Here is a 22,853-nt window from a genome sequence, read left to right on the forward strand (position 1 = left end):
CCCTGACCCTCTGCTTCTCCTCCTCCAGCTCCTGTGACTCTGGGCTCATCACCACCTGCACCTCCTGGCCTTGTGAGGAGGGTGAGAAGGGGGTCTCTCCTGACTTCGCCCCTGCAAGCTCCCTCTGCACCCCCTGCTTGCCGCAGTGGGTCTGCATGGGGCCGGGGCTGGGGGCTGGGGAGGAAAGCCCTGGGGAGAGGTGGGCACAGGGAGGAGGGATGCTGTTGTCCTGTGCATCACACTCTGCCCCCAGCCCTTTGGGTCCCTCCAGCCTCCGCTTGCTCTGTTCTCTTTCTGCCTCTCTCTGCTGTGCACCCCCAGGTCAGCCCACGTGGTCACCCTGGACCCCATGTAGCCAGTGCTCGGCCTCCCGTGGCCCTGCCGGACGCCACCGGCACCGCTTCTGCACCAGGCCCCCCAGCGTTACACCATCCTGCTTGGCACCGCTGCCCCCACTGGCTTCAGCCCCACCTCCTTGCCCAGGCCCTGAGGCAGAGGAGGAGCCCTGCCTCCAGCTGGGGTGTCACCGTGAGTCCCGTGGAGCCCAGATGTGGCCTCTGCGCCCCGTGGATGCCTGCCGCCTTGCACCAGCCAAGCCCTCGCCACTCCTGTGTGGGCGGCCTCCGGAGCCGGACCCCACCCGGGGGGCCTGGGGGATTACTGCGAGGGGCCTCCGGCCCAGGGGCCCTCCTGCCAGGCTCTGCCATGCCCAGGTACCTGCCGGCGACGGGGCTGGGTCAAGGAGCAGAGGCGGGAAAGCTGCAGGGAGCATGACGGGGAGACGGGCCGGGGTGGGCCGGGGTGGGCCGGGGTGGGCGACCCACCCAGCTCTCTGCCTATCCCGTCCCCTACCCCCAGTGACCAACTGCACCGCCATCCAAGGGGCCGAGTACAGCCCCTGTGGCCCTCCCTGTCCTCGCTCCTGTGACAACCTTGTGGTAAGTCTGGGTTCCTGAGGGTCACTTTGCGGGATGGCAGGGTGTGGCTTTGGGGTGTGGCCCCTCTGACCTGGGGTTGCCCCGCAGTGGTGGGAAGGGGCGGGGTCAGCGCCCATCAGGGTCCCACTTGCTCCAGAGAGAAGTGGGAGCGAGCCTCACCCAGCAGCCCTTGCCTTCCTTACCGCATACGTTTCTCAGTTTAAACGTTTTATGACAGAAGCAGCATAAACACATCGGAAAGGGCAATCATCCCGTTATATCATCGTAAACCCCAGGGGCGTATCGGCTCACGGGCCTTGCCTCCGTGCGCGCGCGTGTGCGCATGCGCCTGCGGGGTGTGGGGCTATCCTCTGAGCGCCCGCCCAGGACCATGGAGAGGGACCGCCGGGGTCTGTGTCCTACGGCGCCTGCGCGGTGGTGAGGAAGCCGACCCGAATCAAAAATGCTGAGAGAAGGGCTGGGGAGAAGGGAAGCGCTTGGAGGCCCTGCTCGACCAGTCCGGGGAGGTCGGGAGGCTCCCAGGACGGGGAGGCGGTGCGGGATCCCGGCCTCCCCCAGGGAGCCCCAGCGCCTTCCCAAACGCTCCCCTCCCCCCAGCTTTCCAGTCGCCTGCTCCGTACGTTCTAGGAGGTCTGGGAGATGCCTCGGTCCCCACTCAGCCCTCCATGGGGTTCACGTTTGGAGGCCACTCCGCCCAGGGAAGCTCCTCTCAGGCTCTCCTCTTCCTCCCCTCCTCCCCTGGAGGAGAAACTCCGGTGGACAAACTGAGTGTAGAACGTAGCAGTTCTGAACTGGAGCCTCGCACCTTCTCCCCTCTGCCCCCCTCCCCCTCCACTTCATCTTCCCTCCCGGGCGCCCCTTCCCGGTCCCCTCGGCCCTGCTTTCCGCTGACCGGGGCCCTCCCTTGCTGTCCCCCAGCACTGCGTTTGCCAGCCAGGTGGTTACTGCCCACCGGGCCAGGTGCTGAGTGCCGACGGCGCTGTCTGCGTGCAGCTCGGTCACTGCAGCTGCCTGGGCCTGCTGACTGGGGAGCGGCACCGTCCCGGCGCTCAACTGGCCAGGCCTGATGGCTGCAACTGCTGGTGAGGCGGGCGCGTGGGCAGGATGCAGGGGTGAGGGCACCATGTGGGCAGGATGCAGACGCAGGGGTGAAGGCACCATGTGGGTAGGATGCGGGATGCAGGGATAGGTGCAGGGGTGAGGACAGGACTAGTCCACTTTGTGTCTCGTGCACCTGAGCTCTCCCGGTCTCAGCGGATGCACGCTAGGCTCCCACAAGCCCTGAGGAGATGTGGCAGGCCCCCTAACCCCTTGTCTGATAGGTGGGGAAACTGAGGCAGCCAGCTCCGCAGTTCTGGGAGACTTTGGAGGACTGGGCATGTGCTGTGAGGGGGAAGGGGGCGGCGGTGTGGTGTTTCCTCCCACTGTCTGGCCCCTGTCAGCAGCAGCGACCTGTGATCATTTCCCCATAGGACAGAGTCCGTTGGACACCTGAGAGGGCCCTGAGTGGGACAGGGAGCAGGGGCTGGAGGCGCTAGAGAACGGGGAGGGTGACTGAGACCTCAGAGGGAAATGGGGCCGGGCAGAGGGAAGGGAAGGCCGATTAGGAGGGGTGTGTGCGGAGGACCCGGCGGGACTGAACTGCCCTCTCCCTCCTGTGCCTGCGGGCCCCGCCCAGCACCTGCTCGGAGGGCAGGCTGACCTGCACAGACCTGCCTTGCCCAGGTATGCACCCCGCTCCGGGGGATGAGGAGAAGCAGCCCGGGGGCGCAGAGAGGGTTGGGTCCGGGGGAGGGATGGCTGCACCCCAATGCCCGCCATTCGCCTCCACAGTGCCTGGAGGCTGGTGCCCGTGGTCAGAGAGGATGGCATGCTCCCAGCCCTGCTGGGGCCAGACGAGGACCCGCTCCAGGGCCTGCACCTGCCCGGCTCTTCAGCATGGAGGGGTCCCGTGCCCCAGGGAGGCGGGGGAGGTGGGGGCCCAGCATCAGAGGGAGACCTGCGCCAGCCCCCCTGAGTGCCCAGGTGAGATGTCCCACTAGGTTGCTCCAATCCCAATAGGCTGGGACCTCTTGGGCCTCCTAAGGCAGCTGGATGATTTTGTCTTCCTGGCACAGTGGATGGAGCCTGGGGCCCATGGGGACCGTGGTCTCCCTGTGACGTTTGCCTGGGGCAGTCCCATCGGAGCCGAGCATGTAGCTGACCCCCCACTTCTGAGGGAGGCCGGCCGTGCCCTGGGGGCCACAGGCAGAGTCGCCCCTGCCAGGACAATTCTACTCAATGCACAGGTGAGGGCTTCTGTGGAGCTCTGGGGGGGTCCCTTGTAAGGCTAGGAGATGCTGCCTCTGACCTTTGACCCACCCACATACACACTTGCATGTCACTTTCTTTGAGGGACAGCCCTTAGGTCACTCACCCCGTGGAACTGGGGCAGGATGAAGGTCCGAGCGGGTGGTGGGCATAGCAGGAGGGCTTATTGCCCGACAGTCAGGATCCCCCAGGGTGGACCCCCTCGGCACCCACCCTCTCTGCTTCCCTCCTGCTGTAGACTGTGCAGGTGGCTAGGGTCTTCTCCCCTGTGGGAGGCCCTGCCCCCGCTCCTGCCGGGACCTGTCCCCCGGGGTCGTGTGCCAGCCAGGCTCAACAGGCTGCCAGCCCAGCTGTGGGTGCCCCTTGGCCAGCTGTCCCGGGACGGCCTTTGTGTGTCCCCAGCCCAATGCCGCTGCCAGTAGCACCCCGGAGCCATGGGTCAGTGCCTCCCCTCCCCCTCCCAACGGCCCCCCCGAGCATGGCACCACCCGCCTACCTGACCCCTGCCGCTCTGCCCACAGGGGCCAACCTGGGGCTGTGGGATGGGAATGGGCAACTCCTGCATCCTTGGGCTGGTCCAGGTTGGGGCTTCCATCTCCTGTGTCCAGGATCCAGGTCCCCATGGGGTGGAGTCTGGTAGGGAGGGAGGGAGGGAGAAGGCAGTAGGGTACGAGGAGGGATTGATGGGGCTGAGCCGTCTGAAGTGCCCGCCCCCACTCCTGTGTCCTCAGGGATCCCTGAGAACCAGAGCCGGTTGGTCCGCAGGGTCTGTGCTCAGCTCCTGGGAGAGCCTGGAGCCCGGGGAGGTGGCGACTGGACCGTGTGACAACTGGTGAGCCAGGAGGGTGAGCCAGGTAGGGGGTGGACTGCCAGCTGAGCAGTAGGGTCCTCGGGGAAGTGGGCAGGGCCCTGTCTTCTGAAGCCGCTTTCCTTGTCCCCAGCACCTGTGTGGTGGGCATCCTCCAGTGCTCGGAGGTGCAGGGCTCCTGGGGCCCCTGGGAGGACGGCAGTGTTTTGTGCGGAGGAGGGGAGCAGCTGTACTCCCGGCGCTGCGCCCGGCCGCCCTGCCCCAGGCCCGCCCACCTGAGCCGCATCTGCTGCACCCAGGTCTGCAGAGGTGAGCCCCAGCCCAGGCTCTGCCCTGGACACTCTGACTGAGCTGATTCCCACTTTGGCCTTTGACCCTGACTCACAGGTGCCTTTTGACCTCTCCCATGCCATCCCCACAGGCTGCCCCTTACCCAGGCCAGTGATGGACAAGTGAAGGAGGAAGGAAGCAGACTCGGGCTGCGTGAGGTGTGGGGAGACCGCAGGAGCGGGCGTGGCACGGGCCCTGAGGGGCAGGCCCGGGAGGGTGGTGTTGGCCTGTCTGGGGGTGGGCGCCGGGGTGAGTAGAGGCAGGCCGCAGGGTGGGCACAGGAGGTAGCGAGGGCAGCGGGGCTGGAGCTGGGCACTGACTCAGGTGCTGCCTCAGAGGCAGGCTGCCTGGCCGGGCGTCCGTACCGGGAGTGCCAGCCCGGCGAGGGCTGCCCCTCCTCCTGCGCCCACATCACTCGGCAGGTGGGCTGCTTCTCCGCTGACTGCGAGGAGGGCTGTCACTGCCCCGAGGGCACCTTCCTGCACCATGTCCAGGTTAGAACTCACCCTACCTGGAGCCCATGCCCCTCCCCTTCCCTGTCAGCTCTCACCTCCGCAGACCCTGTGGCCTCTGGCATCCTCTAAGCCTCCTGACTTAGAGCTGGAGACACTGAACCCCAGGGAGAGGAAGGGACACTCCAAGTCAGGAGACAGTTACCGGCAGAGTTAGACTCAGACTCAGGTGTCCTGGTTCTGGGCTGAGGCCCTTTCCTCCTCCCTCGCTCCGCACTGGACGCGATGCTCATGCCAGGTGCTGGTCCAGCAGTGCTACCAACACCAGGGCCCAGCGCCCGGAGGGCCCCCCACACATGACTGGATGGCCACTTCCGGCCTTGCCTCATCAGCAACTGCTCTGGTGAGGCCCCAGGAGCAAGAAGCCAGGGAGCTGAACGCTGACAGGGCCCTCCCGGGCTCCCCACTGGGCCGCCTTAGAGTGATGCTCTCAGCGTCCCCAGGACCCCAGAGCGGTTGCCCGCGCCTGCACTGAGCCTGCCCTCGGCAGCCCAGCTACCCCCGGCCTGGCCCTCAGCAGCCCTCCCCTCACAGCTGCTCCTCCCCGGCCCCCCGCCCCCAAGCCGTCACAGTTCTCCCACTTTGCAGCCGCAGGTCCGCCTGTAGCTGCCCCCAGGCACAGTGGATCTTGCCCACCTCCTGCTCTAGCTGCCCTTCGTCTCTGCCCCTCTGCCTCCCATCTGCCAACCCCTGGAGCACCTGCTAGTGCCAGGCCCTGAACCCCGTGCAGCTCCCTGGCTCCCTACGGTCCAAACCGTCCTCACCCATCCCTGGAGGCACCCACAGGGGCTGAGTGGGTGCTGGACGGGGCGACACTGGTCTGTCCTTACATGTAGCAGGGGGACAATCTTGCACTCTTACTGGGTCACCTCAAGGGGATGTGATGGGACTATGCGCTGTGCTCTCTGGGCTTGGGGAGCGGAGGGTGTCTCCGGGCTGCCCCCCACCAGCCTGCCTGCCTCTCCCCGCCGAGGACAGCTGCGCACCTCCTTCTAAGTTCCAGGCCTGCAGCTCTCCCCGCCTGGGCTCTGTGCCACACATCTGAGCCGTCGGCTCTGCCAGGACCTGCCACCCTGCCAGCCTGGCTGCTACTGCCCCGAGGTGAGGCGTGGAGCTAGAGGAGACGCCCCAGGAGGAGGGGTTCCCTGTCCACCCCCACGCCTCCTTCCCTCCGTGACGTCCAAGATGAACCCCTCTCCTGCAAACCTGCGGTACTCGGGGCCTTGACAGCTCTCACACTCTGCCTCGTGGCCGCTCAGCCATGCCTTGGCTCCACACCACACACGTGCAGCTGCTGTGGGCCCGGCACGGTGCTGGCACTAGGGTGACGAAATGATTGCCACACAGCCCTGTCCTTGTGTCCCCTTCTGCACGGGGGCTGCTGGAGCAGGCTGGCGGCTGCACCCCCAGAGCAGTGTAACTGCCAGCACACATCTCAGGAGAAGGAGCTGGGGTGACCCTGGCCCCCGGGGACCACCTGCAGCTGGGCTGCAAAGAGTGGTGAGTGTTGGGGGCGGGGAAGGTGGCACCGGAGCGCTGGGACCAGAGAGTGGAACGGGAGGGGGAGGGGTTCCCCAGGGCAGCCTGCCCCGCGCAGAGAAGGCCAAGCTAAGCCCCACGGGCCCGGTCCCAGCTTCCTCCTGCTCCAAATGAGCCCAGAGCCCAGGTTACCCCTCCATGAGCCCCCTGCCCGCCGTGCTGGGCTGGGTCCTGCCTCCCGAGCCCACCCTGACTGCCCCCTCCCACAGTGAATGCCAGCGTGGGGAGCTGCAGCACACCAGGCTGTCAAGGTAACTCAGGACCAGGGGGACCAACTGACTCCATTTGCCCAGGGTGGAGAGGTGGGTTTCCGGGACTTGAAACTTTCATTTCTAGGACCAGGACGGTCCCAGGCAAACCAGGATGGTTGGTCACCCTGCCCTGGCCCCCTACACCTCCCCCAGCCTCTCCTGTTTCTGGACCTTCCTGGTCACAACCTGAGCCCCTCTCTCCCTATCTACTGTGGTCTCTGGGTCTGGGGGAGGGTCCCTGGGAAGGCTGCTCACGTGCCTAGGTCTTCTAGGTCTTCTGCCTCTGAGCTGCTGGTCCGAGTGGTCACCCTGTGGGCCCTGCCTGCTCCCCGGCATGCTGGCCTCTGCCTCCAGGACTGCCCTAGAGGAGCGCTGGCCCGGGGACCCAGCTGGCCCCTCCTCCACCTCGGTCCCCACGCTGGCGTCAGAGCAGCACCGCCGCCACCTCTGTTTGGACCCCGAGACGGGGAGGCCACGGGCCGGGGATCCAGACCTCTGCACTGTGCCACTCAGCCAGCAGCGTCTCTGCCCAGACCCTGGAGCCTGCCAAGATGATGGGAGGGGCGGAGGCCACAGGGTGAAGGGCCTGGAATGAGGTGGATTCGGGCCTGGCCAGGTAGGGCTGGGCCGCGCTGTTCACTTCAGCGTCCCAGCAGTTAGCTGGCCCGCTCGCCCTCCGGCTAGTCCCCAGGGCCTGCTGGATTTGAGGCCGGAGGGTCAGCAGCTGGAAGGGGAGGAAGGGGGCTCAGCTGGAGGCAGGAGCCGGGCCTGGGGACTGACTTCCGTTTCTTCTCCCCAGATTGATGCCAGTGGAGTCCCTGGGGGGCCTGGAGCCGCTGCCAGGTACCCTGCAGTGGGGGGTTCCAGCTGCGCTGGAGAGAGGCTGGGGGCCCCTCTGGAGGAGGCTGCCAGGGGCCATGGGCTCAGACTGAGAGCTGCAACACGGGGCCTTGCCCGGGTAGCCGGCTCCAGCATCGGAGGAGGGGCCAGGGCTATGGCTCCTGAGGGGAGTGCTGCCTCTGGCCCTGGAGGTGCCCAGGGAAGGCTCGGGACTCACGAAGTTCCGACACAGACTCCTACCTTCTGGTCCGCAGGAGAGGGCTGCGAGGCCCGGGACCCCGTGCCCACCCTGGGCTGTGCCGACCACTGCCCAAGAAGCTGTGCCGACCTCTGGGTCCCCGTGCAGTGTCTGCAGGGACGGTGCCACCCAGGTAGCCAGGCCACGCCCCCAGCCCAGCCCGGGAACGCTGGGGAGCCCGCGCCTGCTTCGCTGCCTCCTGCTCCCAGAGAGCTTGTGACCTGGGGCGGGCAGACGGCTGGGTCATGAGTTATAGGGCAGCAGAGTGGATCTCTGGGTCACTTTCAGCAACCGGCTGGGGGTCCTGCCCGAGTGAGCCTTAGTCAAGACAGGCTGCGTCCTAAGGATGCTCTCAGGAAGCCTCAAAGTTTCCCAGGTTGGTGCCCACACCCAGGGCAGGTGGAGAACAGGTCACGTGGGGGGAGGGGTGGGAGGAAGGGTGCTCCAGGGCTGCCTGAGGCTTTGGACTCCAACTGGCTAATAGAGGGATCTGTCACGTGCGCCTGCCCCAGCCCCGAACCCTGCTCGTCCTCCCCACCTGCTCTCCCAGGCTGCCGCTGTCCCCCTGGCCAGCTGGTACAGGATGGGCACTGCGTGCCCAAGTCTTGCCGCTGTGGCCTCCCCAGCCCCAGTGCTTCATGGGTGCTGGCCCCGGCCGAGGCGGGTGGCTGGACAGCAAAAACTGGTGTGGCTGCCCCCCAGCGGCCTCTGGGTGGGAGGCTCGGGCCAGGTCAGGGTTATGGGCCTTGCTGGGGAGCAGAGACTCTGTTCACCTGGACTCTCAAGGGTCTGAGCCCTTCCTGCACTCCGCGGCCACAGCACCTGTGGTAACGGGTCCCTGGTGTGCCGCCCCCATGAGTGTCCAACCCTCGGGCCCTGGTCAGCCTGGAGCAGCTGCTCTGCTCGCTGTGCTGAGGCACCACCCAGAGACATCGGAGCTGCAAGGAAGGCCCTGGGGGGGCACCGTGCCAGGCCCAGGACACGGAGCAACGGCAGGAATGTAACCTGCAGCCCTGCCCCGGTGAGCACCCAGGGCGCTGGGTGCCTGCTGTTCCCTGCCGTGCTGCCGAGCCCGGGGGCCCGTCCCAGCTGATCGCCACGGCCGGCGGCAGGTCCCGAGGCAGCCCCCTCCCTGGGACACCACCTCACTCTCTGCGCTCCCCCCAGAGCGCCCACCTGGCCAGGTGCTCAGCCCCTGTGCGACCTCGTGCCCGCGCCTCTGCTCGCATCTGCAGCCTGGCACCCTCTGCATGCAGGAACCCTGCCAGCTTGGCTGTGACTGCCCTGGAGGGCAGGTGGGTGCGGGAACCATGCCCTGACTCTCCTGTGAGGGAGCAGGCAGGTGGGGGGAAGGGGGGATGGTCCAAGTGTAACCGGAGCCTGCCCCACCCGGCAACTTCTGCGCAATGGCACGTGTGTACGCCCCACCCAGTGCCCCTGCACCCAGCTCTCTCTGCCCTGGGACCTCAGCTTGACTCCTGAAGAGCAGGGCTGGGAGCTGCCCCCAGGGACTCTGCTCACCCAGAACTGCACCCGCTGGTGAGGGCTGGGAGCGTGGGTGGGGATGGAGGGAGGGGTTGCTGAGAACGGGCGTGGGGAGGAAGGCACGGCAGGCATCTGAACAAGAGCATCTGTCTTCCCAGTGTCTGCCAAGGTGGAGCCTTCAGCTGCCGCCTCGCTGACTGTCGGGGTGAGATGTGGGCTGCCCAGATCCCTGCTGGTCCCTCCAAAGCCAAGGCCAGGCTGGCCCTGATAAGGGGAGAGGGGCCTGCATGTCCTAGGCGGTGCTACCTCCACTTACCAAGCTGGGCCCCACTAGTATTTGGGAGGGTGGATAAGAGCAGAGAGGTATATTCGGAAATCCAGAAGTTTTGAGGCTGCTGGAGCCGAGTGGGCAGCGCTGGGGACAGGAGCAGGGACCCAAGGGTGCCCAGTGTGGGAGGGGGGAGAATTGAGGCTGCACCCGGGGCTGACCCGAGTGGTGGGCTCGGTGGTCTTCCCTGGCAGAGGCCCCCCCGGAGAAATGTGGCAGCAGGTGGCCCCCGGGGAGCTGGGGCCCTGTGAGCAGACGTGCTGGGAGCCCAACGCCACGGAGACTCAGGGCAGCTGCAGTGCGGGGCAGGCCCCGGGCTGTGTGTGCCGGCGCGGGCACTTCCGCAGCCAGGAGGGCCCCTGCGTGCCTGCAGACCACTGCGAGTGCTGGCACCAGGGGCGTCCCCACCCGGTGAGACATCACGGCCCTCCATGCCCCCTAGCCCTTCTTGACCCAGGCCTCTGGTCCACCGATTTGTCCCTTTACCCCCACTGGCTCCTCCCCTATACCCGGGTGCGCGGCAGTGGGCAGCTTGGCCATCAGCCATCACACTGGGACAGTCTCTGGCCCCCGGAGGCCCACCTCCCCTCTGGAAACTCTTGTTGCCGACGCCAGTCTCAGGCCACTGCCCTGGCCAGGCCCCCAGGCTGGGCTCAGGGCTGGGGTGGGATAACAGAAAAGTCTGCAAGGGGAGGGACGGAGAAGAGGCTCTCCCCACTCTCCCCAGCCCGGATCCGAGAGGCAGGAGGCCTGTGAGAGCTGCTGCTGCATCCGCAGGAGGAGCGTCTGCCCCCAGCACTGCCCCCTGCTCACCTGTGCCTAGGTGCCCACCTGCAGCCCTGCTGCCCTCTCAGAGGGCTCCCCGGGCTCCTGCCCGGGTCCTTCCCCAGAGGCTGGTCTCGGAGCCTCAAGCAGGTGGTGTGGGGCCTTGGGCCATCCTCCTGAGAGCACTGGGGACCACTCCCTCTGCAGGGCGAGTGGCCGTGCAGGAGCCGGGGAGCTGCTGTTCCGGGGAGCTGCTGTTCCACTTGCCGCCAGGAGACTCTGGGTATGCAGGGGACCTCGGGCACCTCCTGCCGCGCCTCTCCCTGCTCTGGGCCCTTCTCCCAAACCACTCCCATGCCTGCCCGGGGAGGCCCACCTTCTCCAATCCTGCCCACCATGGGGATCAGCAGAGTGAAGACCCCCCAGTGCTGCATCGAAACCTGGCCACCCCCTCCCCGACCTGCTCTGCTCAGGCCACACTCTTGTTGCCCTCACAGAATCCCCTCATCACGGCCTTCTCCGTGCCCTTCCCTCACCTCCTGCCACTCACGTGCCCCTCCCCACAGAGGAGCAGCCCTCCTGCTGGTGCCTCACCGAGCTCCACAACCTCACCAAGGGCCCCTGCTACCTGGACCAGGTGGAAGTGAGCTACTGCAGTGGGCACTGCTCGTCCAGCATCAACGTCCTGCCCGAGGTGAGCAGAGAGGGGGGCTGCCGGCCTGGGGGAGTCAGGTCGAGCGGTGGTGCGTGATGGCCTGTGGCTGTGAGCCTAGAACCCAGCCAAGGCCCAGAGGACACAAGGGACAAAGCCCATCTCACCGGCATACAGCTGATCAGAGCCAGGGGTGAGTTTTCACCAAGGTGGTGGCACACCTGCCATCTGGTCCGGTGACGGCAGAGGGGCTTGGGCTCCGGAGCCTGCGGCCTGCCTCCGCCCCTGCCACGGGGCCCTGGTCCTGCTTCTCCCTGCTGTGGCTCCACACGGCTCCTGGTGCCTGCCCCTCGGCGCATTGCGCCCCTCAAGGCAGGCAAGCCAGGACGACAAAGAAAGGCGCGGAAGAGCTAAGTTAACCCACCGTTCAGCGAGTGAAGGCTCGAGGGATGGAGGTTTTCCACATTTTAAACGTAGCCTTGTCCCAGAAGACTGATGGCACTCCCTTCCTCGCTCGCTCTCCTGGTGCGGACCTCCTCGGGGGCCCTGTGCCCACCCTGACTCCCCCAGCCCTGAGCCTGGAGAGCTGTGGTTCTGGCTCCGTTCTGGGCGCTCCTGGAACCTCCTGGGAATGCCTTCCAAATCACTTCTGGATTTTTTTTTTTTTTTTTTGCGGTACGCGGGCCTCTCACTGTTGTGGCCTCTCCTGTTGCGGAGCACAGGCTCCGGACGAACAGGCTCAGCGGCCATGGCTCATGGGCCCAGCCGCTCCGCGGCATGTGGGATCCTCCCGGACTGGGGCACGAACCTGTGTCCCCTGCATCGGCAGGCGGACTCTCAACCACTGCACCACCAGGGAAGCCCCTAATTTTAGTTTTTTAAGGAACCTCCATACTGTTCTCCATAGTGGCTGTATCAATTTACATTCCCACCAACAGTGCAAGAGGGTTCCCTTTTCTCCACACCCTCTCCAGCATTTATTGTTTGTAGATTTTTTGATGATGGCCATTCTGACCTGTGTGAGGTGATACCTCATTGTGGTTTTGATCTGCATTTCTCTAATGATAAGTGATGTTGAGCATCCTTTCATGTGTTTGTTGGCAATCTGTATATCTTCTTTGGAGAAATGTCTATTTAGGTCTTCTACCCATTTTTGGATTGGGTTGTTTTTTTGATATTGAGCTGCATGAGCTTCTTGTATATTTTGGAGATTAATCCTTTGTCAGTTGCTTCGTTTGCAAATATTTTCTCCCATTCTGAGGGTTGTCTTTTCATCTTGTTTATGACTTCCTTTGCTGTGCAAAAGTGGGACAACACTTTTATGATAGTCATTTCCTTACTTTCTGCAGTTTTACCCCTATGTATACATAGTGGGAGGGCCGCAAGGAAACTTTCTGGAGTACTGGAAATTTTTTATATTTGCTCTGGGTGTTGACTATATGGTACACATGTAAAAATACATTGAGCTGTACATTTAAGGTTTCTGCAGTTTACTATCCATTATTTGTATTATTATTATACATATTACATCCATATATATTATAAGCAAAACAACACATTGTTACTATTACTTTATATAATTTTACAACTTTTAAAGATGAGAGAATGGAGAGTAAATATATGTATTTAGAGTTTGGTTTTCTCTCTTCTATCTTTTCCCCTTTATATTCACCTTCTCCTCTGCAATAACTAAAGTGCAATTTGCCCACACCAGTCACCAGCTAAAAACTTACTTCCAGCCCTTAAAGGAAGCACACAATGCCTTCCACATCCATCCCTCGTGTCTCTCCAGCATCATTTCCCACCACTTCCTGTCTTACACACCTTCCCTACACACACTGTTTGCTCACCTCCCTGACTTTGCTGAGGCTGTTTCTCATGCCCAATTGCCCTTCCTAGCAACACTCCTCCTCCCGTTTTAGTTGGCTCAGGTTGCCATAACAAAATACCATAGACCAGGTGACTTAAACAACAGAAATTTATTTTCTCACTGTTCTGGAGGCTGGAAGTCCAAGATCAAGGTGCCAGTATGGTCAGGTTCTGGTGAGAACTTTCTTCCTGGCTTACAGACAGCTGCCTTCTCTCTGCGTCCTTACATGGCAGAGAGAGAGGGCAAGCTCTGTGGTGTCTCGTCTTATAAGGACGCTGATCCCATCATGAGAGCCCCACCCCCATGATCTCATCTAAACCTAATTACCTGCCAAAGGCTCCACATCTAAACACCATCACATAGGAGTTAACACATGAATTTGGAGGGGACACCATAGCACCTTCTTTACATGGCTAACTCCTACCTCTTGTTTTAATTCAACTCAGGCAATCCTCGACTAACTACCCCATATCGTCCCACGACCGCAACCTAAGGTGACAAAGTGTGCTTTAATCGAGTCTTGTGTTTACCTCTTTCGTTGCACTGACTCTTCATTTTGTAGTTATGTTTATGGTCTGTTTCCTCAATAGACTATGAATTCCTTGGAGGCCAAGTTTCTGTTTGACTCAACTGAGCATTCCCAAACCTTTGCACAGTGCCTGGCAACATGACAGGCAACCAATGATGTTTTGTGAATGAATGTTACAAAAAGTATTTACCTCCTTGATTAGATACAGTCTGGAATCTTCAAGGTCGACATTCGCCCTAAAAATGCGAGGGAATAGACGCAAGCACGAGCAATCTTATAGCCCAATCAGAGTACTTTGCCCTTCCTATAGGGCCTGGGAGAGCGTCGTGGGTACGCTACCTAGTAACCATCGCCGGGGGAGGGAGGCGGGAAGGGCGGAGAGCTAGCTGCTTCGTCCAATCGGGACCCCGTATTCCCGGAGCAATAGCAGCTTTGGGAGCCGCATACCGAGCCTGGACCGCGCTTCCCATGATGCCCCGCCGCCTAGGGCTAGGCTGCTGCCGTAAAGCGGCTCGCTCGGCGCGACGCAAGTACCAGCTGCGCTCCTCTCCTGGCTCCGCGAGCGCCACCGCCCCTTCTGACCAGGGACAGCCGGTTCCGGGCCGCGCTCCCTCCCCGCCGGGGCGCCTTCCTTTCCGGGGGTCCCGGCCCCCAAGGTGGTCGCGGCTACGGCATCCTCAGGCCAGGTCGCGGGGGGAGGGGGCGGCCTGGAGGCCGTGGCGGGGTCAGCACGGGCCACCGAAAGCAGGGCCATGGAGCCCAGGGAGTCGGGGAAGGTAGGCCTGGAAGGGCCCTGGGGCCGCCCACTCCCCTCCCGTAGATCCCTGATCTGGGCGAGGCGGGCGGTACTGGCGGAGTCCTCGTCGATGAGCCAGCCTTGCAGGGAGGGACTCGCCCGCTCGCCCGCTTCTTGCTCTGCACTTGGGCGGCCGACACCGGGCGAGTCCCGCGCAGCCTTCCGCTCCCTCCCCACGCGGCTGGCCTAGCAGCCCTCCGCCGAGCCGCCGCCCGGTTGACGCTGGGTGGGTGACCCGCTCAGTGTAGTAGTGCGAAAGTGCTTCCTGTTTTCCCACACCACCACTGGCGTTTGGGAGAGGCCCAGCGTGTTTTAAGGCTTTGAGGCTGGATCGGACCCCACTGGGAGCCAGGCATAGGGGTCACCGAGAGGCAGGATGAGGGCTTGGCCCTGCCTGGATCCCCCTTCCCAGGAAAGGGCTGAGAAGAAAAAGACAAGGCATCTGGCATATTTCTTGCCGATTTCTGTTTCTAGCTTCTCTACTTCGTGGAGTTTCTGAGTATTGCTTAGAAGCACATTTCATAAACTTGCTTCAGGCTTTGAGCAAGAGGCTGTGAATTGGAAGAAAAGGTGGGGGAAAGTGCTTGAACTTAGAGTTAAATGGGTTTGACAGGATTGCTAGAGCTCGGAGTCAGTGTCAGCAAAGACGAGCGTGGTCGCAGGCACTTGATTCGGAGACACTGGCAGCCTTTGGGGACCGAGATCTTTCTGGATATATTTGATACCAGTTCTTGAGGATTGTTTCTTCTTTGGCACAAGGGGAATCTCCTCAACAAACGTTTTCGAGTGCATACTGAGTCTCTCCTTTAAAAAAAATTGCTCATTTAATAAACATTTGTGATCTGTGACTTAAGTTGATGGAGACGCCGGGAGTACAAGGATAAATATGAAATGACTACTTTCCTCCAGGAGCTTTCCTGCAGTTTTCACTTCAATAACATGGACAAGCCTGGAAGGGTTGTCCAACAGACAAAAGACAGAAAGGATAGTGAGGTTATTTTGATGCTGTACTTTTTCCTGGAAAGACTGGGAAGGACTCTGAATTACAAAAGAAGTTACTCCTTGCTTAATCATCTCTTCCGTACTCCATCCTATCCACAAGCTACAGTGATGCATTTTCCAGATGAAACAACCTATAAACAGTCCAAGACAATAAAGCTCAACAGAACCTAACCAGAGAAAGATTGAAGGTGAACTGCATGCCAGCCTCATGCTAAGCACTTTAGGGGATACCAAAAAAGTAAAGGAAATGGCTCACACCCTCAGGTAATATCCTGAGGTTTAGTTTAGACTGAACCTGAATTTGGACAGAGGGGGAGCAAAATGCAGTAGAAGAAGGGCTATAAACAATGGGCACTGGGCTTCCCTGGTGGCGCAGTGGTTGAGAGTCTGCCTGCCGATGCAGGGGACACAGGTTCGTGCCCCGGCCCGGGAAGATCCCACATGCTGCGGAGCGGCTGGGCCCGTGAGCCATGGCCGCTGAGCCTGCGTGTCCGGAGCCTGTGCTCCGCAACGGGAGAGGCCACAGCAGTGAGAAGCCCGCGTACCGCAAAAACAAAAACAAAACAAACAAAAAAAACAATTGGCACTGAAAATTGGAATTAGTGATTTGAGGTTGATTTCAAGGTATTCTGTTCAGTTGTAGGCTTTCTTAGCCTTTGGTGTGAGAAGAGTGAAATACAAATATTTTGGGAGGTAGAGGAAAAATTTTATGTCCATTTCAGGCCCAATCATTAATTGAAAACACTGGGGACTGGAAATTTCACCCTTGATTCTAATCACGATTGTAAGGTGTCTCAGAAGGACACCCTTCCCAGGTACATCAGTTTTTTAACCTAGGGAATGAGAATATTATCCAAAGATGAAATAAAGTAATTGCAAAACAAACTAGCGGTGTAAGAGGTATTGCAGATGAGTGACAGTAACTAAGGCCTGGGTGGAATAGCTGTGCTATTCTAAAGTTCCATTCTGAATGTCACTTTTTTCTCTCAAAGCTGGAAGACTGGGGGTCCACCTGAGGTAGTAGCTTGGTGTATTATTAGAATCTTCCTTTGATGCTATTTTGTGATATTTATTAACTAAAAGCGGTCTTAGCCTATTGGATTAAGTGTGGGGTATCTTGCTTGCCATTGGCAGAATAATGGATAGAGGACAAAGACCTTTCCCCATCACTCTAACCCATTATCCTGTTTTACTTTCTTCCCAGCCCTGTCACTATATAAAATTCTCACATTTATTCGTTTGCTGACTTCACTCTCTGCTCTATCCCCAGCTAGGCTAGTGGAGCAGTATCTGGCATGTAATAGGTTCTCAGTATTTTCTGAATGAATGACTCTAAATAGCTTCTCTACAGGAGCCCTTTTGCTATAGGTGTGGGTTCTGTGAAGAACACCAGTCTGACACCTCATGTGCCCTCTGGGAGGCTATTGTCATTGCTGCCAAATAGGAGTATTTACTGTGTATGTATTTATTGCCTCAACATCTCTGGTTCCTAGCCACCGCTGGCACCCCACCCCCCTTAGAAGCGATCGTTCCCTTCTCGTTTGTCTCTTGACCCAGTTTTTTTTGGGGGGGGGTATGCGGGCCTCTCACTGTTGTGGCCTCTCCCATTGCGGAGCACAGGCTCCGGACACGCAGGCACAGCGGCCATGGCTCACTGGCCCAGCCGCTCCGCAGCATGTGGGATCTTCCCAGACTGGAGCACGAACCCGTGTCCCCTGCATCGGCAGGCGGACTCTCAACCACTGCGCCACCAGAGAAGCCCTGACCCAATTTTATTATTGCACTTATATCACAGTTGTCTTTCAGCTCCTGATGGGTTTTTCTCCTTGACAAATAGTGATAGTGTCTTTTATATCTTAGGATCTCCAAGCACACAGAAACAAATAGAATATGTTGAATGAAAAAATGAATTAAATGCCTATGAAATATTTTCTGTATAATGTAGTGGTGGGGAAAGGGGTGGTGATGGTGAAGGGGGTTATAAAATAAGATGATCAGCATAGGCTTCCTGTGGGCCAGGCACCGTGAGGGGTATAAAGCCTTCCTTGCTCAGGAGAAGTAGAAGTGCTTGGGCTAGGTGGGCAGCAAGTCCCTTGCGAGAAAAAGATGGAATGTGAGTAGGAACTTGATGGGTGAGTGGGAGGAAGTCGGCAGAGTCAGGGAATGTAAAGACTGGGTATGAAGAGGGAGGAAAGGTACAAGATACGTTGAGTGGCTGCAATTTAATTTTAAATTTTTTTAATTTTATTTTTGGCCGCGTCGGGTGTTGCAGCACACGGAGGATCTTCATCGAGGCATATGGGATCTTTCGTTGCGGTGCACCGGCTTCTCTCTAGTTGTGGCGTGGGGGTTTTCTCTCTCTAGTTGTGGCACGTGGGCTCCAGAGCCTGTGCGCTCTAGTTTTTGGCACACGGCATCTCTGGTTGAGGCGCGCCAGCTCAGTAGTGGTGGCACGCTATCTTAGTTGCCCCTTGGCATGTGGAATCTTAACGTGCAGACCAGTGATCGAACCCGCGTCCCCGGCATTGGAAAGCGGATTCTTTACCACTGGACCACCAGGGAAGTCCCCGAGTGTTTGCAGTTATACTAATCTGGCTGTAGTAGAGATTCCAGGTGGGGCAATACCCAGAGCAGAGGTTAGGAAGGTAAGTTAGGTTCAGATCCAGGGGACTTGGTGCTGGGCTGAGAACTCGGAGCTCTACCTTATAGACAGTGGGAATCAGTAAAATAGAACATCCAGAGATATTCCTTGCTTTCTGTGTAGGTAAGAAATTCCTCTTATTCAAGCAGATTTGTGTTTTCTTTACATTGCAGTCATCTGAAGGCTCTTGCCATAATACTGGTTAAAAGAGAGGTGCAAGGCTTAGCGTAGTTACTCATTGGGGAGACAGTTCTTCATTATCTAAACATTCAGCCCTGGCCATACTCTTCATCCTTGTGGCACTCATAAAGTGATGGGTCTGTTGGCTTTCATTATGCCCACCTGTTCCCTCAGGAAGACAGTGTGGGTGGGAATGAATAGGGAACCCTGCTTGCCCTTGGTCACAAACTCTAACCTGCCCTGATCGGAACAGCTTGCCCTGTAGTCCTGGTATACAGTCATCCTGCTAGGATCTGCCTTCAGTATAATCGTGAGGGTTTTCTTGCCCCCTCCCCACATTGGCTCTCCTTAGGCCATATGTTGTGTGCACCTCTTTTTTCTTTCTTTCTTTTTTTTTTTTTTTTTTGCGGTATGCGGGCCTCTCACTGTTGTGGCCTCTCCCGTTGCGGAGCACAGGCTCCGGACGTGCAGGCTCAGCGGCCATGGCTCACGGGCCCAGCCGCTCCACGGCATGTGGGATCTTCCCGGACCGGGGCACGAACCCGTGTCCCCTGCATCGGCAGGCGGACTCTCAACCACTGCGCCACCAGGGAAGCTCTGTGTGTGCCTCTTTCCTGTCCACCCGCCCGCTCTCAGGGGAGCCCATCCTGCAGCAGGTTTCTGGAATTATAATCACATTTTGCTTTGGAAGACACTCTGAGAGCAAATAGTTATTTAAAATACACATTGGCATACAATTGGCACATACACGTTGGCAGTACAATTCCATGTTTTTTTTTTGTTTTTTTGTTTTTTTTTTTGTGGTACGCGGGCCTCTCACTGTTGTGGCCTCTCCCGTTGCGGAGCACAGGCTCCGGACGCACAGGCTCAGCGGCCATGGCTCACAGGCCCAGCCACTCCGCGGCATGTGGGATCTTCCCGGACCGGGGCACGAACCCATGTCCCCTGCATCGGCAGGCGGACTCTCAACCACTGCGCCACCAGGGAAGCCCCCATGTTTGTTTTTAAGACTGTTCATTTATACATATTCATAGACAAAAAACTGGAAGGTTACATACCAAATGTCAATAGTAGTTGTTTTTCAGTAAGGAGATTGTGGGTGATCTTAAAACATCTTTTCTGCTTATTGTCTAAATTTTCTGCAGTAAACATATATTGACTCATAAGAAAAATACTCAACTTATTTTAAAATATACAAATCAATAGTGACTGATAAGAATTATCTGTATTGTTTTTCTCAGGAAGCTTCTATGTTGAAGTTAAAGTAGATATTTCATGTGCTTTAAGTTTGAGTATAAAATTACAGGCAATTTTAAACAAATGTACTAGAACTTGTTACAAATGGAAATGACTGTGTCCCCTTCAGAGTTGTCACTTTGGAAGGACTTATACTTACTCCAAGGATGCTATTTCCCAAAATGTTGTTTTTTGGGGGGTTCGGGGATTTCCTTTTTTTTTTTTTTGGCAGTACGCAGGCCTCTCACTGCTGTGGCCTCTCCCGTTGCAGAGCACAGACTCCAGACGCGCAGGCTCAGCGGCCGTGGCTCACGGGCCCAGCCGCTCCGTGGCATGTGGGATCCTCCCGGACTGGGGTACGAACCCGTGTCCCCTGCATCGGCAGGCAGACTCTTAACCACTGTGCCACCAGGGAAACCCAGGGATTTCCTTTTTGTTGATAGTTTTATTTGTTTTTTTATTTCTTTGACTAGCTGATAAATGGTGGTGGTATGAAATTTAAAAGGGTAAACAGCAACAGATTCTGTTTTCCGATTATTTCTTTTATAACCGCTTTTTTCATGGCTGCAATGTCTTACCTCTCTGAGGCTATTGATGATAGTTTTGTGTTTTAAAGGTTTTTTTCTCCATGCCCCACTTCCATTTCCTCAGTTCCTCCTCACCCTCGCTCACCTCCTATCTGTTTTGATCTCTATCAGACCTGTTAGAGCCTTTCCTCAGATGTCTGGTAGTCCAGTTGTTTGCTGACGCTTAACAGTGGAAAACCAGAATTCTAACTGGAATCTCTGAGCGTGTGGAAGGGAGGGACTTGCCAACTTGGAGCCTGTGTAGGGGATCTGGGCAGGCACTTGTTCCGAACAGCTTCCCCCAAATTCTTATTATTTTAGCCTCACTGCGTTCACTCCCAGGCCAGAGGTTCCTGGGGCTGCCAGATCCTGAGTCTTTTGAGGATTTAGCAATGTAAATGGGGTTATTTCTCCATTTGCCCACTGCTGGGTGAGGGTATGATTTTCTTGGATCTGCTCAGTTATTACTTTTTCATCTGCTTTTCAGTTAACAAAATTGTATTGCTATTGTCCCCTTGTTGTGTTGTCCATCCTAGAGGGTGTTTTTTTTTTTTTAACAATTTTTAAAAACATTTATTTATTTATTTGTTGGCTGCATCGGATCTTAGTTGCGGCACACAGGATCTTTCGCTGTGGTGTGTGGGCTCTTTGTTGCGGTGCGCAGTTGTGGTGTGCAGGCTCAGTAGTTGTAGCTCCTGGGCTTAGTTGCTGCGCGGCATGTGGGGCCTTAGCTCCCCGATCAGGGATCGAACCGGCGTCCCCTGCATTGCAAGACGGATTCTCAACCAGTGGACCACCAGGGAAGTCCTTAGAGGGTGCTTTGTTTGGAGTATTTTTCGGGGGGAGAGTGTCTTTTTAAACTCACAGGAGGAAGCAAAATTCAGTGTACGTGTTCAATCTGCCATCTTAATCCAGAACTCCCCGAAACATTTTCTGAATTTCCTCGCCCTTTTTTGGTGGAACAGAGAGAGCTCCTTTATAAGCCCCGTGGAATATAGTTCTCAGCTCTAAAGCTTTGCCTGTCTTGATAATTGACCACATCCACAGACATAGTTCTCAGTGACGGTTGACTACTTCCAGAAATCAGATACATCTTCCTAAGTGAGGATTTACCACGTTGAAGATTTTGCAAAAGAAGTGCTGTTGGTTGTTGCTGACGCACTGGCTGAGAAGTAATGGATCCCGTGGGAAGGCTGGTGAGGAACGTGCAGGGAGAGGAGTGTGAGAGTCCAGAGCTGGCCTTCCTTATGACACTTCTGTTTCAGTGTGTGGCTGTTCCTAGAAGAATGGGTCTCATTCCCACTGTGACTTGCACCCAGGGGGTGAGAGTAATGCGGTGTAGGTCTTGTACATAGATTGATAATGCCCCCTCCCCCAGTCTGATCTGTTCCCAGAGTAGGGGTGTCCTCAGGTGGTTGTGAGCTGAGGTGTGGAAGACTAAGGAAGAAGTTGGTGCTTAGCTGGTGTCATTTTTCCTTGCAGGCTCCTGTGACGTTTGATGACATCACAGTGTATTTGCTTCAGGAGGAGTGGATGCTGCTGAGTCAGCAACAGAAGGAGATCTGTGGTTCTGGCGAGCTGGTGGCACCACTGGGTATGGACTCCTGTTCACTTCCCCACTGCCTGAATCTAGGTCAGCATTCCCAACCGTGTCTGACTATGACATACTTGAGAATTTTCTGGAATCTGACCATTTTTTTCCAGGCATCTTTATACTATTTATCCACTTAGTCCCATATCTGACTTAACTGCACACGGATTCTCACATCACCCTTTCTCTTTTCCACTTAAATTAGCCAAGAGAAGTGGGGAAATTGGGCGTGCCAAGGCTAGACCTGGATGCTTCAGAATATCCCAGCGTGCCAGAAGGGCAGCCCCACCTGTGGACTGTGGCACTGCAGGGTGGATTTTGTTTCAGTGCCCAGAGGACATTGGAGGTGGTGGGTGGTGGTGGAACGAGCATCAGATCTGCAGCCTGGAAATCTGGTCTCAGTCCCAGCTCTGCCATGTGGCACGGACCAAGCCCATTATCCTTTTCAAGCCTTGGTTTCTTTCTTCACAGGCTTGTCACAGAGGTTCAATGAAATAAAACAACTTGAAACTTTGTGCCCATGTAGGTAGTTTTCATCTTTTCTATTTTCTGAATGTCCTTTCTCTGCTTCTGTGGGTAGACTTCCTAGACCATGGACAGAGAGGATTGTATTTCATCGTGTGTACGTGCATATGTACTCTTTTCGGATTTCAATTTGATGACCATCCGCCATGCCTTTCTTTGCTTCTTTTCATCTTGACCCCTCAGGGTTCTGGGGGCAACAGTCTCAGCTCTGTGTGGATGGAGGGGTTGTGCTCTTACCATCTACTAAAAATGGTTTGAAAACCAATGATTCTTTTAAACCAGAAGTTGCAAAGTAGCAGCTGTGGGCCAGATTTGGCCTACACCTTTTTTTTTTCTTTCTTTCATCTCTTTTCTTTGGCTTCTTTAAAATATTTAAATAAGTTGTCAATATTTCGCCATGGGGGGGTTTTCACATAGAAATATGATTTCTGGCCTCTGTTGGAAACTGGGATGGTCTGGCCATGCTGACCCTGTATTCAGCTGGCGGCCCCTCCTGGAGTTGAGTAGCCACCCCACACCTGGGTTCAGATCCACAGCCTCCCACCCCTGCCTGGTTTCCTCAGATTATTGTCTGGTCCCCCTCAGCATTTGAGTTTGAGCCTCTGTTCTGGACCAATAGTTTTCATACCTTTTTAGCCTGCGTGACCTGGATCCGACCTCATAGTGCATCTCTCTGTTCCTGACTCAGGACCAACTATTGCCAACCCAGAGCTGTTCTATAAATTTGAGTGAGGGCCAGAGCAGTGGCTAGCCAATGTCCAGGGCCAGAGAAGCCTCTTGAGCCTCCACCAAGGTGAGTGCAGACCTGCGCCCGGGAGGAGGGGTCCTTAGCTGGCGGTAGGGAGCAGGAAGCTGGGTCCCAAGGCTCCAGTCTCATCCTCTGCCTCTCCCTGTTCCCCAGCAATTACACACGAATGCTGT

General features: G+C 57.5%; 1 protein-coding gene across 1 annotated transcript in view; it reads left to right on the forward strand.

The window, feature by feature from the left end:
• Positions 1-22,853, forward strand: part of LOC308622334 (SCO-spondin-like) — a gene marked incomplete at its 3' end in the record, with an annotated part of 63,706 nt that overhangs the window by 21,577 nt on the left and 19,276 nt on the right. Inside the window, 42 exon segments of the mRNA XM_081243682.1 lie at positions 29-81; positions 322-548; positions 550-638; positions 640-713; positions 859-938; positions 1,156-1,202; positions 1,829-2,020; positions 2,617-2,663; positions 2,772-2,963; positions 3,056-3,138; positions 3,142-3,261; positions 3,504-3,609; positions 3,612-3,640; positions 3,770-3,829; positions 3,980-4,080; positions 4,190-4,348; positions 4,351-4,365; positions 4,478-4,635; positions 4,723-4,880; positions 5,137-5,241; positions 5,342-5,492; positions 5,693-5,914; positions 5,917-5,999; positions 6,274-6,302; positions 6,304-6,325; positions 6,328-6,398; positions 6,532-6,593; positions 6,647-6,688; positions 6,961-7,280; positions 7,499-7,646; positions 7,783-7,899; positions 8,317-8,491; positions 8,586-8,677; positions 8,680-8,787; positions 8,934-9,061; positions 9,163-9,305; positions 9,410-9,503; positions 9,586-9,990; positions 10,307-10,363; positions 10,552-10,627; positions 10,842-11,038; positions 21,299-21,449. Coding sequence (XP_081099808.1) covers positions 29-81; positions 322-548; positions 550-638; positions 640-713; positions 859-938; positions 1,156-1,202; positions 1,829-2,020; positions 2,617-2,663; positions 2,772-2,963; positions 3,056-3,138; positions 3,142-3,261; positions 3,504-3,609; positions 3,612-3,640; positions 3,770-3,829; positions 3,980-4,080; positions 4,190-4,348; positions 4,351-4,365; positions 4,478-4,635; positions 4,723-4,880; positions 5,137-5,241; positions 5,342-5,492; positions 5,693-5,914; positions 5,917-5,999; positions 6,274-6,302; positions 6,304-6,325; positions 6,328-6,398; positions 6,532-6,593; positions 6,647-6,688; positions 6,961-7,280; positions 7,499-7,646; positions 7,783-7,899; positions 8,317-8,491; positions 8,586-8,677; positions 8,680-8,787; positions 8,934-9,061; positions 9,163-9,305; positions 9,410-9,503; positions 9,586-9,990; positions 10,307-10,363; positions 10,552-10,627; positions 10,842-11,038; positions 21,299-21,449 — 4,988 coding nt within the window.

Source organism: Mesoplodon bidens, assembly GCF_964165515.1.
Source record: "Mesoplodon bidens genome assembly, chromosome: 9".
NCBI classification, from domain to species: domain Eukaryota; kingdom Metazoa; phylum Chordata; class Mammalia; order Artiodactyla; family Ziphiidae; genus Mesoplodon; species Mesoplodon bidens.